General features: G+C 41.5%; 1 protein-coding gene across 4 annotated transcripts; it reads left to right on the plus strand.

The window, feature by feature from the left end:
• The first annotated feature begins 671 nt into the window (after nucleotides 1–671).
• pcif1 (phosphorylated CTD interacting factor 1) lies at nucleotides 672–16063 on the plus strand. 4 transcript variants are annotated; one of them, XM_067505413.1, is made up of 17 exons: nucleotides 672–776; nucleotides 3275–3450; nucleotides 3649–3773; nucleotides 3856–3981; nucleotides 4954–5087; nucleotides 5178–5332; nucleotides 5454–5601; nucleotides 5702–5785; nucleotides 6486–6585; nucleotides 7494–7653; nucleotides 7746–7915; nucleotides 8885–8971; nucleotides 9056–9240; nucleotides 9528–9621; nucleotides 10373–10548; nucleotides 13235–13560; nucleotides 13663–16063. In XM_067505413.1, exons 2-16 carry the CDS (start codon nucleotides 3330–3332, stop codon nucleotides 13554–13556), a joined length of 2187 nt encoding a protein of 728 aa, XP_067361514.1. In that variant the 5' UTR covers nucleotides 672–776; nucleotides 3275–3329; the 3' UTR covers nucleotides 13557–13560; nucleotides 13663–16063. The 4 variants fall into 4 exon arrangements, with proteins under 4 accessions (XP_067361514.1, XP_067361516.1, XP_067361512.1 ...); XM_067505415.1 differs by having other exon boundaries at nucleotides 15850–16063; XM_067505412.1 differs by adding an exon at nucleotides 2556–2757 and having other exon boundaries at nucleotides 707–776; nucleotides 13235–16063.
• The last annotated feature ends 650 nt before the right edge of the window (nucleotides 16064–16713 follow it).

The following is a 16713-nucleotide window of genomic DNA, read 5'->3' on the forward strand; positions in this document are numbered from 1 at the left end:
TTGTAAAAAATTTATTCAATGTAATCCAACATAAATTCTACTTTTATAAAGGTAGTAAATTTCAGTTTATGTTCCCTCCATTTACATCAATGAGACTACAGAACCTGTCTGTATAATGCAGCTGTCTTAACTTTAGTTTCAGAGATTAAGGGTTCAGAACAAAAACACAAACGGCACCATCTGGATATTACAAACACAGAGAATATAATTTCATTAGTTTAAACTCTCATACTTTTAAAGTTATAACTAAACAAAAGATTGTTGTTGTTCCCTTTAAATTATCACTCCCAGTTTTATTTTAGCATTTGAGTATTTTTTTTCTTCCTAGTTACAAGAAAATTGTTTTTAAGTGTACAATAGAAAGTGTTTTACATGTTTGACAAATATTGTTTAAAAACCTCTTAAAAAATGTATATGAAATTTTTCTATAACGGATGTTTTTGCTGCTTTAAACTGTTTACGGTTTCGGGCTGGTGGTGGAGCGGAACGGTAAATTAAAAAAAAATAACCTTCGTACAGTTTGGTTGTGAAAAGTTAAGTTGTTTTTCGATTCTTCATTTTTAAAGAAACTGTTTTAATTTCAAGCTTTTTGACCTCATCAACATGGCGGCGACTACAAGGCCAACACGGAACAGGAAGCGAGGTCGCCGCTGCGTCTGCGCAGTGGCTCACCCCGGGTCCCTGTAAAGATGTCTGAGCAGGCGGGGAGGGAGCGGAGCGGATGACCCGAAACAAACACACAGGACCCACAACTCTCCGTAACTTAACCGTTCAAGGTAAGGGAACGAGGGCACACCGTGTTCCTACGACCCCGCCGACATGCGGCGGAAGGTTTCGCGCATCAGAATTACCGGGTTCTCTGCGCGCAGGGCGGCTGAGTGAGAAGTGTGGAGAAGAAATGTTGTGCAGAACGCGCCGTGCTGTGGCAGGGGCGTGTCCGCCATCTTGTGTGAGAAGTGGCGCCGAAACAGCAGCTGCCGCTCCGAGCGGACACCGAACGGCCCGCGTAAAATGGCTGTTACGGAGCGAAGTGAAGTGATCCCGGCTCACACTGTAGTTGTTGAAGTCACTTTAGCCCGGTTTGAGCTCGCGGTAGGACGGGACCGACCGCCGTGGAGCCCGTGTGTTGAGCCCGGGCTGTGAAGGAGCAGCCGCAGCCTTTTGTTGTCCTTCCCCCTCCTTCTCCCCCTCTTCTTCTCCTCCTCCGTGTTTGTTTGGAAAGCCAGCCAGGCGCATGCGCGGAGCGATGGCGCTCGTTTCTGCGTATGAGAGAGAAAACCTCGGCAGTGACCAAACGTCTCCTCGGAGCGTTTGAAACATCACTTGAGGGATTTTGTGACCATCGGTGCTTTTCCGATCAGGTTCTTTAAACACGAGCATTGCTCCGTTTGCTGCCTAAAACCCGCCACACAGCCTGTCACCAAAAAACAGCTCGGCCTCCTCTTTCATTTTTATTCCTACCTTTTGACTGAAATCCCAGATATCTGCCTTTTTATTTCCTATTTGACAGACAAACGAAGTGCGCTGATGTCTTTACCAAAAAATTAATCTGCTATAAAAGTGATTTTTTTTTTTTTTTAAGAACAAAATTATTCATATACAGGCTTTAAACCTGTCAAGTAAATCACATTTTTCCAGGTTTAGTTTGATATATCTGCTATGAAAAGTTGTTTATTTAGTTTAATTAAAATGAAGCTGTAGTTCTTTGATAATTGATTTCAGGTTTTATTATACAAGCTACAGCCTGTTGGTTTTTCTGGTTTCTCAGTTTACTGGTATTGTCAATGAAATCATGGGGTTTCAAGCTTAACGAGTTAAACAAGTTAAAGGAGATTTGAGGATGGGGCACAGTGGCTCTTTTGGTAGAGGTGCCGCACACAGGCCATAAGGTCAGAGGTTCGCACCCCGCTCTTCCTGATCATTTGTACTGGGCAAGACACTGAACTCCCAACAGCCCCTCCCCATCTTCATAGTGCTGGTCCGAAGCCTGGTAGAAACTGGGTTGTCAGGAAGTTCACCAGGCAGAAGATCTGTGCCAAACCAACACGTAGACTAATGCACTGCTGTGATGACCCTAAACTTGAAATTTAGGGTCTGTTATTTATAGACAAACCATGAAATAAAAGCCTAGTTGCAGCTTTAGTCCCACATTGTCCATCTGATTATAGTTTAGTTTCACCTTACAAACTCACGTGTATAAAGTTGCTGCTATGTTCACGGGAAAGTACAATTACAATTGTTTATTACACAAGTTAATAATCACATTTTCATAATTAAATTTAAAACCAAGTATGAAATAATAGGATTACAGAGTAGACTACACACACATCTGCTGAAATGCACAGCTGTGTTCATAAAACAAATAGCTGGCAGTTTCCAAACAGTAGCATAGAATCAGATTCATTCTAATAGAAAATTAACTGTTTTTCAGAAGAAATTTGTGCATTTGTGCAACATTTATTATATATTCTATTGATCAGTTTCTTAGGTGCTCTGTTGACATCAAGTTTTGTCCAAAACCCAAAGAACATCAAGTTTATTTGCCTTTTATACAGGTACAGATATTCCGTTCCCTCAGTATGTTTCTATGACAGACATGGCGGTGGCTGCCATGCAAGGTGATCACCTGACCCCCTGGGAGCAGTGTCTTGCCCAAGAACAGGTCGACACGTATCCGTGACCAGGAATCAAACCACTGACTCTGTGCTCCGTGGACGACTGCCTTATCAACTGAGATACAGTCGCTGTAATACACATGTAATACAAATGATACCTAAAAGACACAAATATTTGAAAGTAAATACTCCAGATAAAACAAAATCTAGGCTAGAAAAATGTATTGTCTGGTCTGTAAAGAAAAAGTAATGTTGCTCTCTTTACACTTCCAATTTACTGTGGTAAGAAACAGAGGAAAAAAGAGATTGTGACAAAAATGGAGAAATGTAATTTAATTTACTTTGAATTGCTGCAAATTTCTGTAAATGGACGAGTTACTTCAAATATTTCATAAGTGAAGACACATTTCACTATGACACCAGTTTAGCTGTTAATGACATGTGCATTAAAGTTTTTTAAATGTATTTTTAGGGCTTTTATGCATTTGATAGTGGAATTGAGTCAAAGGTCCACTGTTCGGGGTTTGAACTAGAGACATTGGGACCACTCGACTACCAGTCGTCCCCAACATATTTGTATGTTTAAACATAGTCAGTGAAACTTAAATACATTAAGTTCCTCCTGACTTCTACAAAGTTTTTGTGTTTTGTTTCAATAGATACATCACCTTCTCCTTTCCAAGCAAGTCGATGTCATTCTGATGAACAGCTGAGATGTCCAATGACAGTCAGGGTTCGGCGAAGGGGGAGGTGGCCAGGGTAATGTCTCCCGCTGCCCCTGCCTCCTCACAGGGACCGCCCCCCTCTCCACCCACAAAACCACCTGAGCTGCCAGGTACAGCCGTGTGTGTGTGTGTGTGTGTGTGTGTGTGTGTGTGTGTGTGTGTGTGTGTGTGTGTGTGTGTGTGTGTGTGTGTGTGTGTGTGTGTGTGTGTGTGTGTGTGTGTGTGTGTGTGTGTGTGTGTGTGTGTGTGTGTGTGTGTGTGTGTGTGTCTCTTGTCTCTGGTCTCTGACCGGTTTCTCTCTTTGACAGATGAACTAGTCCAGGCGGGCTGGTCTAAGTGCTGGTCACGGAGAGAGAACCGACCATATTACTTTAACAGATTCACCAATCAGAGTCTGTGGGAAGTTCCAGTTCTTGGTCAGCACGACGTTATCGTGAGTCACTGAAATATAAACTTTGCGTTGTTAAGTATTAACGAGAACTGGATCTGAGACTGAGACCTGTCTCTCTCCCCAGTCTGACCCGTTGGGTCTGAATGCAGCCCCAGCAGAAGGAGTTGACAGTAACCTTGGTAATGGTCAGAGGAAAAGGAGAAGCTCTGAAGAGCAAGGGGCGGGACCTAACAGCTTCAAACGAGCTAAGGTAAAAAAACCTACACCTGCTCAGGTGATAATTTTATGACTTTGTCACATTCACACAATTAAAACTTGCCATTAGCCTCAGATTAGGAATCACAGATCAGAGTTGTGGCAGCGATAACATGTCTTAGGTGGAGCAAAGGAACAAATTAAAACCATCACACTGACACAGTTCCGTTCATAGTCGCTCTGTGTTTCTCCATCTCTCGATCATCTAGATTAGCCTTCTTCAACATAAGAAAGATCAAACCCTCCCTATCTGAATATGCAACCCAATTCCTCTTGCAAGCACTGGTCATATCTTGTCTTGTCTTCTGCATGCCCTGCTACAGTGCTACCTCCAGATGATGCAAAAATACAGCAGCTTTTGATCATTTGAAAAGGACATTTACTCGCAACACTCTTCAGATCTCTGTACTGACTTCCTGTAGCTGCCCACATCACAGTCTGAAAGCACTGACTCTTGCCTAAACTCAACAGAACCCCCTCATCTCGTTCTACAATTACTTGCACCCACTCCCCTCTGCCAACAAACTCAGTGGTCCCACGGTAATGACGGCTCTACCAAATTCTGCACTTTCAGCAGCCTTACTCTCAGTATTCAAATGGTGGAACACAGAGCTCCTCAGCAACCTATTTATCTATCGTATAAAGTCCTATTTGTCCTATTTGGCCATTGCATTTAATAAAATCCAAACATTTCTTCTCATAACACTTTGCCTTAACGTTTTCTCCTTGACTTAGATTTTTTGCTGTTTTGTAACTAACTGACAGCCCAAGTAAAGTACAAAGATCATAGAAAGTGATGGTAGGAAAGGTAATGGCACAAGTTCCTTTTTATAAAAGCATCTGCCAAATGAATAAACCTCATGTCCACATGTATGCGCCATTAGACCAGGGACCGGTGTTTGCTGGCTTATAGGAAATGGAATCCTCTAACTTTCTTTAATCTGACCAGGTGTTTCTTTGGTTCCAGGTCGAGCCCACCACACCAATCTCTCCCAGCACCCCTGGTGTCAAACCCTGGAGCTCTGCTCCCGAGGAAAAACAGGCTCAATCAACCACCCCCATTACACCAAGTCCCACCCCCACGCCGTACAGACCAGCAGTGTGAGTCCTAAGGTCCCTCCCCTTCCTGATGGCATATATATCATTGCTTTGTATGTCCTTAAGGGTTCACACTTTCACGTGGGTTTTTAGGATATATTGGGACCTGGACATTCAAACCAACGCTGTGATCAGAGAGCACGCCCCAGCCAACCACCTGCCCCCCCACCCTGAGATTGAGCTGCAGAGAGCTCAGCTGGTCACCAAACTGAGGCAACACTACCACGAGCTGTGCCACCAGAGAGAAGGTACCATTCTGTCATACTGTAACAGTTTTCTCCCACCAAAGTGAGGAAATAAAACCTGTTGAAAAATGGAGTTTTTCTTACTGCCTGTAAGTCCACTTGAATTGGTCTGTCTGTGATTCAGGGATCGATCCGCCCCGGGAATCATTCAATCGTTGGCTGCTGGAGAGGAAAGTGATTGACAAAGGTCATGACCCATTACTGCCCAGTGACTGTGACCCGGTCATCTCCCCGTCCATGTTCAGAGAGGTGATGAACGACATCCCCATCAGGTACCTGTCTGTCTAAAGACAGGGATGCACTGATTGAATGGACTGTTTATTAAGTTACCACCTCGATGATAATGTTTTTGTTGATGTCTGTGTGTCTCAGATTGTCTCGTATCAAGTACAAAGAGGAGGCGAGGAAGCTGCTGTTTAAATATGCTGAAGCCGCCAAGAAGATGATCGACTCCAGGTAGGTCAGGGGTGTTAACCAGGGTATCTGTGGATTCTTAAAATTCCTCAATTTAATTTTCAGAATAAAATTTTTAATTTAAAAGTTGATTCAGACTAATCAGAGTTAAAATAAGTCCAGCAGTTTTTATGTGACTAATAATTGAAATGATGTTATTCAGGCCCTGAATGTCTGATGTTTTGATTCTGCCAGATTCCTCCGCTCTTGCAATTTTCCCTGAAGGTAACAGGGTTCAGGAAGTAAACATTTCATTTAAATGTACTGCTAAGTTGAAGACATATCTACTGTCTCAGGTTTAGCACAGAGCTGCAGTTTTTAATTAATGTGCTACACATGATGAGTGAGGAGGAGCAGACTTTTAATACTGGTGACCATTGCAGGAGATTTTTCTGAAGTTTAAGTATAAAAAGTCAGCACAAATCTACAGAGGCTGACTTTACTTACGATGAAAGTATCACAGAACTGACAAATGAGACGATAAGACTTCGTATTCAGAGACATGGGGAGACAGTGGGGGAGAAATACTGTGATAGATTTAAAATATCTTGCTCAGTTCTACTGCACAATTTTCCACTGTGGAAATGGCATAAAAGTTTTCTTTGTCAAGGTCTTACAGGTATTAAAAACAATTTCAAAAGCTGTGCAGATACCCTGTTAACGCCAAAACTGACCTGTAATCTCTGACCTCTGAACTGTGCAGAAACGCCAGTCCAGAGAGCAGAAAGGTGGTGAAATGGAACGCTGAAGATACAATGAGCTGGCTCCGCCGGGACCACTCCGCCACCAAAGAGGACTACATGGTAAGTGACCGTAAGCGTCTGTTTTTCTTTCTTTCTTTCTTTACCCTGAACACATCATTATGTTGTAGTTGTTTATTAGATCATCCACAACAAAATTGTTCAGGGTGGTTTTTGAGACGACCTGCTTTCCAGAAAACTGTAGATCAAAAATCTATGGGTATATTCTATTCAGGTGAATAGAAGCAGTGCTGTCAGCTGTTCACCACCAGGTGGCTTTAATCAGTCCTGGTCAACCCAAATGTGTACAGACTGGTTCTTAACACCTTACTACATAAGAATTGTTTTTTCATGGTGGGCCACAACATGTGGCCTCTTCACTGCTTCTGAAATTATAGTCTTGTTTATGGGGCCCATGCCTCAACATGCTAGCTGCAGAGGATTGCGTGCAAGCTAACCTGCATGGGCGTGTGTCATCCACAACAATCAATGTGTTCTTACTTGTCAAGCCCTTTTCTCATTTGCATCGTTGCTCTCCTACACTGTAGTGGGCACTGTAGACAAGTCTTCAGCATCCTGCTTTAGGCTGGGGTTGAATGCAAAGGCCACATCCCCAACCAATCAGGGGACTAATTAATAATGCAGATTTTATGTTAACAGCTTTCAAGCAGATTGCCGGAAAACAAAGCTGGGGTTCAGTTTCTTGCCCAAGGGAACTTTGACATGTAGCTAGGAAGTAGTCTAATCCAAACTTCTGACCCTGTGGGTCAGTGGACGACTGATCTACCTACTGAGCTACGGCCAACCTCACATTAAGTTGATTTCAACAGGACAGTTGACATTACCAGGTCCACCTGGCATGAGAACACTGACTCTGTAGGGGTCTGAGAGGATGTCTCAGGTACCAGCTTGAGGCCAAAGAAGTAGCAGAGTCTATGCATGAACGTTTAATTTCAGCTGTGTTCCTGTAGGACCGTCTGGAGCACCTGAGGAAGCAGTGTGGTCCTCATGTCACTGCCGTCGCAAAAGACTCTGTGGAAGGAATCTGCTCCAAGATCTACCAGCTGTCTGCAGAGTACAGCCGCCGCCTGAGACAGATACACCTGAGCCTGCTGCAAGACCCGCCCACAGGTACACACACACAGCTGTGCCTGCTGTCTGGCATGCTCATATGTACACACATCTGACGTGGATTGTTATTTACATGTGTGTTCCTTTTGCAGAGGCATGTGCATCCCCGCAGCAGTCCCGCCTGGTCTACTGTTACCCGGTGCGTTTAGCCGCCCCCTCGCCCCCCCTCCCTCGGGTAGAGCTCCACTTTGAGAATGACGTGGCCTGTCTGCGCTTCAGGGGGGAGGTGGTCAAAGTAAACAGGGGTCACTTCAGCAAACTGGTCAGTACTTCAGGTTTAACAGCTGATATTGCTCTGATGAGGCTTTGCTTAGATGCCATTTGTTGGCAGAGTGCAGAGGGTGGGGGGATTGTAGACCTGGTTAAAGGTCTTCATGTAGCCAGGTGCTGTTGAGTTGAACGGTCTGTAGGTGAGCTTCGGCTTAAACCCAGTGGTGTACAAGATAAAACATGAACATTTTACTGCCATGCTATATTGCTACATACTGTATATAACATCTCTAATAATTTTTAATAAAAAGAAATGATGTGTTTTTCCCTAGTAACTAACGCTAAAGGTGCCATAATTATAAAGAAAACATCTGTAGGAAGCCTGTTGTCCTTTTACATGCTGTAAACTTTGTAACACATAATACTTGGACCAGCTGTGTATTGAAACACCCATCTAGAGTAACTACATAAGGTGTTCTGCTCTATGGGGGTGAAAACCAATAATTTCCAATCGGATAGAAGTGACGGAAGTGGCTGCATTTGAAGTAGGACCTTTTACATCAAAGCAGTGAATGCTCAGGCAATTTAATGAGTTTTGCCACAGTTGTGGGCTTGACCGGTCCTCAGCAGAATGCAGAGTCCGTCCTCTCTGAAACCAAGACACGACGGAGTAAAACACGACCGAGACCTTTAAAAAAGGTGGTCTTAAGACCTGTCTCGAGACCAATCTTCAGTACTACAACACTAGCTACATCCTCTATGGATGAGTGACAGCATGTGATGTGACTAATCAAAATTTTTCAATTTAGGCATTTTTTACATAATTCAAAACCAAAAAAAAGTAATCAATCACATTAATTGAATAAATTGTCCAACTTTACAATCAGGAAAGAAAGATGACTTACTCTGTTTCAACCACTGGAAGGATTTACTGTTATCATCTCTGCAAGAAGTGATCAGTTTTAGTGACAGTACCTGAAGCAACAGATGGAGATGTTCACCTGACACTTTCTCTGTGCAGGAGCTTTTGTACAGGTACAGCTGCATTGACGATCCTCGCTTTGAGAAGTTCCTGTCCAGAGTGTGGTGTCTCCTAAAGAGATATCAGGTCAGCTCGCTGTCTCTTAACAAATCAGCTTCTCATCTGGAAGCCGGAAGCTTGTTAATAAGTTCATGGGCTGTGTGATTGCAGGTGATGTTTGGCAGCGGTGCTAACGAGGGGACTGGCCTGCAGGGCGCGCTGCCGGTGTCTGTGTTTGAAGCACTAAACCGACAGTTTGGAGTTTCCTTCGAGTGTTTTGCCTCGCCGTTAAACTGCTACTTCAAACAGTTCTGCTCGGCGTTCCCTGACACTGACGGCTTCTTCGGATCCAGAGGGTGAGGAGCAACAATTCTCCACTGTAGGGCTGCTCTTTTAGATTAGTCATGGAAAAGTGGAAGTGTGTGAGTTTTCCTTCTGTATCAAACAGCAAAAACATTGCAGATCCTGTGATGCGTGTGCACATTGCAATGGCGGTGCTGAAACATGCATGTATCTCATGAGGTCCTAGCCCATGACTGCAGCAACAGATACAAAATACTGCAGCTACTTTAGTATATTCAATAAGTGAGTAATATTATAGTTCTACAAACATGTGTTAGTAACAGTACTTTTGTATTTTCAGGCCCTTCCTGTCTTTCTGTCCAGTCAGTGGCTCGTTTGAAGCCAACCCTCCCTTCTGTGAAGAGCTAATGGAAGTTATGGTCACGCACTTTGAGGTTCGTTCAGTAAAAACTGTAATTAGTTACTGTTGTTTATCGTATTTATTAAGAAATAACATAAAATCACTTCCATAAAAAAAGAAGAAAACCCCAATTTTCTTTGAAATAACTTTAGTCTGACTTTGCTTTTGATTTCTGCTTCAGTTGAATATTTTAAATACAACAAATTAAATGGTCTGAAATAATTATTTGCCAAACTAAAGTCCTTATTGACTTAAGGCAAAGATTAAACAACAACTTCAGGCAAATGTGGAACACGAGTTGAATCTTTGTAATTGCCCTCACACACCATTAATTTTTTAATTTGTCCCTTATCAAAATTGTACACTCAAAACAAAAATTAATACTATGATGTATTAATAAATGCTGATACATCATTGTGAGTTAGCCACCTGTCAGCACATAAAGTGGCTAAAATTAGATCCACCTTTACCAACAGTAACCTTTGACCCTTATGTTTTATTAACTGGTCTACAGGGTTTATCATAACTTTAAAACACATTGTTTTCTTAGTGAAGTACTTGACTTTTGTAGTTTAAGTGACATGTAACCAACCTGCTTAATGCTTTTACTTGGATTTAACTGGGAATCTTTTAGCCCAGTGCTTTTACTGTTTAGAGTGGCCATGTTGACCCTGGTCCTTTTTAAGACCATCTGAAGTAATGTGGTTGATACTGGTCTGAACACTGACACCTGAGGACTGGTCTCTTCATGCATGTGAACTGTTTGTGGTCTGTGTTTCTGTCAGGAGCTCCTGGATCAGTCCTCGGAGCCTCTGTCCTTCATCGTCTTCGTCCCTGAGTGGAGAGACCCTGTGACCCCAGCGCTGACTCGCATGGAGGGAAGTCGGTTCCTCCGTCACCAGCTGACCATACCACCTTACGAGCACGAGTATCGCTCTGGAAGCCAGCACATCTGCAAAAGGTACTAAGACTACTAAAACTATGACTGTGTTATTCTGTACTTCACTTTTACAATTGTATTGTGATACTGATCTTTAACACAGTACCAATTCCTGTACTCATTCATACAGTCCACAGGGCTTAAATGGGGTCAGATTTTTGGTGTTGGGAAAGCAAGCGGAAACCCCATATTTAGCATCAACAAAGAAGATCTAATAGCTGCTGCTTTTGATTTCATGTTGTCGTCACTGCCTTTTGGACTTATTGACAATCAGCAGCAAACCTGTTTTACCGCAAACTCTGTTTGAAAATTGTGCTTGGACACAGTTACAAGACTGCATTGTCCAACTGAGGAAGGGATGAGTGCATTGTTCAGGTGCTGGACCATGAAGTTAACATGAGTTTTAACATTTAAAAATTATGAGATTTTGTCTACTTGTCTTTCGGAAACTGCCTGTGATGTGTTGTTGTGTCAAATTCTTTTTGGACAGTTGTCCACAAGATCTGAACTTTACTTATTATCACTATCACCAAACACTTATAGACTGTACATTAGTTTTATCTTTATTAAATTGCTTGGGCCATCAACAGAATCCATAAGTGTTTGTGGTTTGAGTGTTTACTAGGCCATCGACATTTTCATCAATTGGATATGAATAATTGAATGATGCTGTTTAGGCTATGATTCAATGCATCTTCAGTTTTATTACTACAGTTCTTATGCTGTAATACCACAGTTCTGGCCCTGCCTGTAAGAAAAAAGGATGAAACACTTTTAACATGTAAAGGATGCATAAGATTTCCCCTCTGACAAAAAGCCTGCTGTACAAATGTAGAAACGTGTATGTGGTTGAGTCATTCTTTTGTCGTGGACATTCGCTTTGGCCCATGTGCCCTGGTGCCTTCAGGAGAGTCTTTGAAAGACTTGAAGCCAGTGACTTCACTTGGACATTAGCTCATTAGCTCTCTGACATGAGATGACTTGCTCTCCTCCCTCTGCTCACATTGAGTGCTTTCACATAGACTTAAGTAACCAGGTTACAGTCTGCTTTCTCTGGAGAACGGATTTCTGTGTCATGTATATGGGAAAACTGGTTTCCAAAATCGGGGTAAGGTATTAGGGAAACCTGCTTTCCCCAGGTAGATTTCTGTCAGGAGAACGCTGATTACTCCAGACTCCATTAACCAGGTTTCTAATCAACCTTCTCCATCTGTGCATGCGTTTAACCAAAGGCTGCAGACAATAAGCTGCATGCAGCTAACTGAAAGAATGAATAAAAAAAGAGATTAACAGGGTGATGCTGCATCATTTTAAACAAAGTGAACCTGAGGTCCGACAGAAAAATGAACTGACACAATGTCTCATATAAGTCTTTTTAAAAAAAAGTTTCCCCATGGATTCTTAAAATTCAGTGTTTTGTGCATCAGCTGCATGTCTTTCCTTTCTCTCCCCCTGCACTGTCACTCTGAGAGAGAGAGAGAAGTCAGAAAGCAGCATTTTCCGTCACTATACAACTATAATCTGTGTGCCAGGTTCAAAAAAAGGTCAGAGGTGCAGGAGAAATCTGGTTACTGTTCTGCTGTAGTATACAGGGATTTTCCATAACTAGGTTACTTAAGTAAACATTGTTCCCCAATTCCCTGAGAAAGCTGATTTCTCTGAATATACCAGTTACTTAAGTGCATGTAAATGCACTCATTCACACAGTCTAACATCTGTACAGCAAATCAGCTGAGACAGTAAATCGCACAGCATCTGCACCATGAGTAACCATCCAAAACACAGGTGCCATCTGCAGGTATCTCCCGGTTGGTGCATCAAGTAAGGGACATATGGTGTTTACTGACAGCTGCAACAACCAATAATAAATCAGGGTTTTAAGTGTTTTATAATTGTGTTAAAATTCCCTCTTTAATGTGGGCGTCATTTCATTTAGATGTAATAAATGTGTATGAAGTCGCCTGCCTGTTTGCATCTTATTGGGCAATTTTTAAAGTCAAACTTCATAGTTTTACACCCTGCAGTAATTAGATCAGATGTTATTGATGTGTCAGAATCAGCTATAGTATTCTATTTATTTCTGCTGTTTATCTTGATTTTTGGTTTTATGGTGACTTCTGATCATCAGGCTTCACTATAACACTGCAGTATTTCTGGCTTCTCAAGCAACAAAATACAGATGCATTAACTAGATGGAGCCTTCATATAATGTTTTAAAAAGAGCTTTTAGTCAGTTCTGATAATTTTCTCATCTATCACTCCTCTAATTTCCAGGTAAAGAGCTTTAGGTTTTTTTTTTTAATTGGGCAGCTCTAACTATTTGGCCCCCTCGTCCATTTTAAATAGGGTGGCAAAAACTTTAGAACCTCCTCCTCTTGTAATGCGCTCCAGTACAATTCCACTACCTACCCACCTCAAAAACAAACACAGTAGAATTGTCACCTTTCTGACGGTTTCAACTTAAAAACTGAGAAATTTTGAGGAACATTGTAAAAGCAGAATTCATGGCAGAGCTGCTGGATTGGATTAGAGTGTACAGATGTACCTAATAAAGTGGCCAGTAAGTGTATTTTTTTGTTTGTTCCTGCATAGAGGAGATGTTCTAAACTGCACTGCAGTCTACCGATACTACACGTTATACTGTTTTTTAAAGTGAAATATACAAACCTTCAAGAATACCTGCTAATACTGATCCTTTTATTTGCAGGGATGAGATGTACTATCGGGCAGTACATGGTACGGCAGTAATCTTCCTTCAAAACAACGCAGGTTTTGCCAAGTGGGCTCCAACCCCAGAGCGTTTGGCTGAGCTGATGGCGGCTTACCGCCCCTCTTCTTCTCGCACCACCTCCCTGCCAACTTCTGGCCCTGCCCAGATTGCACCTGGAGAAAAAGACTCCGCCCCCAAGGCCTCTGACAGGCCGCCGAGCGCTGTGATGTCACCGGGTGGCCATGACAACAACAACACCTGTAGCAGCAGTAGTAGCAGTAGCAGCAGCAGTCCACGAGACAAGACGACCACCGTGTAGAGAGGTGGGTTACAATGTAACCACACCCCCCTGACCTGTTCGAGAGGTGTTTACATTTTTTTGATTTCAGCCTTAGTTTCTTCTGATTGTTGTCTCGTCTGTTCAGACTGTCCCCCACCAGCACCTGTAGCACGCCCTCAACTTCTTTCAGCATACCCACAATGCTGTCTCCACCATGTGGGGGGGCGGAGCCCCAGCATGGACCCCTGAGAATCCCTCTGACAGCTGTCGAAATCCATCATTGTGTGGGCTTTTACAAAACTCCCTTAATCAGCTCTCATCAGCTGTTGTGTTTTGGGTTTTTTTCCACCCGCAGCTGATTCATGTCCAGGTGTGGCTGTAGCAACAAGCACTCCAGCCAATGAGAAATGGAACTAATCAGTGAACAGCAAAGTGTTGGAGCTCCAGCAATAAAAATCTCATTCACGTGATGTCATCTGTGATGTCATCAGTTGAGGATTTTGATTTGTTTGATCCACACACCAACAGGGATTGGTGATTGGTTGATAAGGCAGCTATTTATACTCGTCACGCAACCCAGCTGCAGTGCACTGTGGGAAACTGAGTTTCAGTGGGAAATAGGAGGTGGAGCATTTATTTACTAGTGGAAGGAGACCCAGCCAAAACTGGTCATGGAGGATGGGCTCCCCAGACGTCCTGTGGGTTCATAAAGTTGAAGGTTGATCCGAGACACGGCAGCAGGTCCACTATCTTTTTGGGCTGGGGGCGTTAACCAGGTGTGAAACCAGGTGTGAGGCTTCCTGAAGTGAACTCCTGTTCTTAGGTTCCACACAGACAGTTTCACACCCAACATGTTTTCTTTAATTTGACCATAATATGTTAATGTTTTAACAAAGTCAATAATTCGCTTTACAACATTGTTTCCTTCGTTAAATATTTAGATTTTTCTATGAATATTGTGACTTTGTGTTAATTGTATTTAGCCAAAAATATATTTTTTTCCAGGGCCTCTGAGGCTGAAACATAAAGCTGTAGTCTGTTTGCATTATTCAGGAGGTTTATGTTTTACTAACTTTTTGCAGATTTTTAAAAGCAAATGCTGCTCACACTTTGTAACCCAATGATCGAGCAGCCAGCAGCTGCCTGTGTTCTCTGATTGGCTGGTGATTCGTCCTGTTGGCGTGTATTGCCGTGTGTAGATACTGTACAGGTGAACTTATATGAAATCTCTTGATGTTATTTTCCTCATCTGCTGTTAAATTGGAAATGACAAATGTAATTGTTTAACTGTTCTTTTTTAAAATTTGATTTAATTTAACATTTTTTTAAGAGATTTGTTTTCTGTATTATAAAGCTTATGATAGGTTGTTTTAAACTAAACCAAAGTGTTATTAAGAAAATCTATATCTTGTAAAAGTAGAAGTGTGTATTCATCAGTAATGCTGACATCTAACCAGCAGAATATTCCTCCACCTTTTTGTTTTTGTTTTTTTAATAATTCTCAGCTGTTCTTTTTTCTGTAAATGATATGTTTGTTTTTATGGTTTGGGGTTTTTTTGTTTTGTATTGTTTTTTTGTTTTTGCATGAAATGTTTTGACTCTAAATGATGTTCGTACTCCTGAATGTGTTTTTCAGGCTGAGTCTTCATCCTGAGCAGCGTTGTTCTTCATTCAACCTCAGTGTTTTAATTTAATGCAAAGTAACAGTCCAACATTTGGAGAACGTGGTGGATTTATTTCTGTTTTCGTAGAGTTGAGCTAGCACTCCCCCCCCCCTCCTCCTTAAAGTCTTAAATATTGTGGAAACACACTGGAGACGTTTGTGTATTTGTAGGATTGTAATTTAATAATTACAAAACATAGTTCTCATCATACATATATACAATAACTTATGTTTGACTTTTAAATAGGACAGTTTGTCAAACTTCTGACTAACTTTTTAACTCATTTAAGAAAACTATTTAATAACTAATGGCTTTCTTGTTTATGAGATGCAATACAATAACAAAAGACTTGCAATGTTACTAAATTGCAAATTCTTCACATTTAATGTCTGTTACTTTTATACAGAGTAAAACAGTATCTGCCTTTGAAACAGTCTGAACACCAACGTTACACTTCTGTGATGCACCACTGCGTGTATCTGTTAAATAAAAATAAGATGATTAAAAGGAAAGTAACATATGACATGAGACAAAAAGCTCTACATGTGAAGACATTACACGATATTTTCTTGTAATGACATGAGCGTAATGAATACAGTTAGCTGTATGCAGTCATAACTGTGAGACATCATAGTTCATCTCCAATGTATTTCTGTTTAAACCGACAGATTCTGTGTTCACAGCGACTCGAGCCCGTTTCGACAAGCTGACAATGAAAAAAACAGAATCTCCTTTAATTCCCCAAGTCTCAATCCGAAGAGGATGATGATGTGATGCTGCTGCGGAGGAAGACTCGGCTGTTTATAGTTGTCACAGCTGGAGAATGTAAAACTGTCTTTCATCCTGCTGCAGAAATACTGCAGTAAAATATATCCAACCCAATACAGCTAGTACGTCTTCTCATTTACACTGGACTCACACAGGTTCACAGTTTCTACACCCGTCTCTACTGACAACACAATTTTGGTTTCAGAAAATGATTTTAAATTCAAAACAAAAATAGAGATGTTAAGAAAATCAGTTTCTTACAATAAACAAAAAAATATATAATTAAAAGAGCAATGTGTGATACACTGTGTACAAAGGTGGTACAAGTACACAAAGTCGGTAGTAAAGTAAAAGTGCAAGTTTTGGCCTAAAAAATTCTCCACTCAAATCTTTTACTTTAGTCAAAGTACTAAGCAGATTATCTAATTTTTATCTAAAGTACAAAAGTAAAACCACTAAGATTATTGAAAGAATGGAGATTATGTTAAAATGGTCATCATCTTAATAAACACAAAACAGATTAAAAAGATTTAAAAAAAAATACTAAGGACATTTGCAAATGATGATCATCTTTTTATTCCAGGAAGTTGCCACATACACATCCTTTAAACCCCACCTGATAGAATCTATGTTTTTGAGTGCTGACAGTTATTCAGGTGATGCTACTCATGTCATGGAATCTGAACACAGGTACCAGGATCATGTACAAACATCTTAAATAATGATATAAACTATATTGAGAGGGACAGCAGTCCCCCCCCCTA

Source organism: Channa argus, chromosome 5 (genome assembly GCF_033026475.1).
Source record: "Channa argus isolate prfri chromosome 5, Channa argus male v1.0, whole genome shotgun sequence".
NCBI lineage: Eukaryota > Metazoa > Chordata > Actinopteri > Anabantiformes > Channidae > Channa > Channa argus.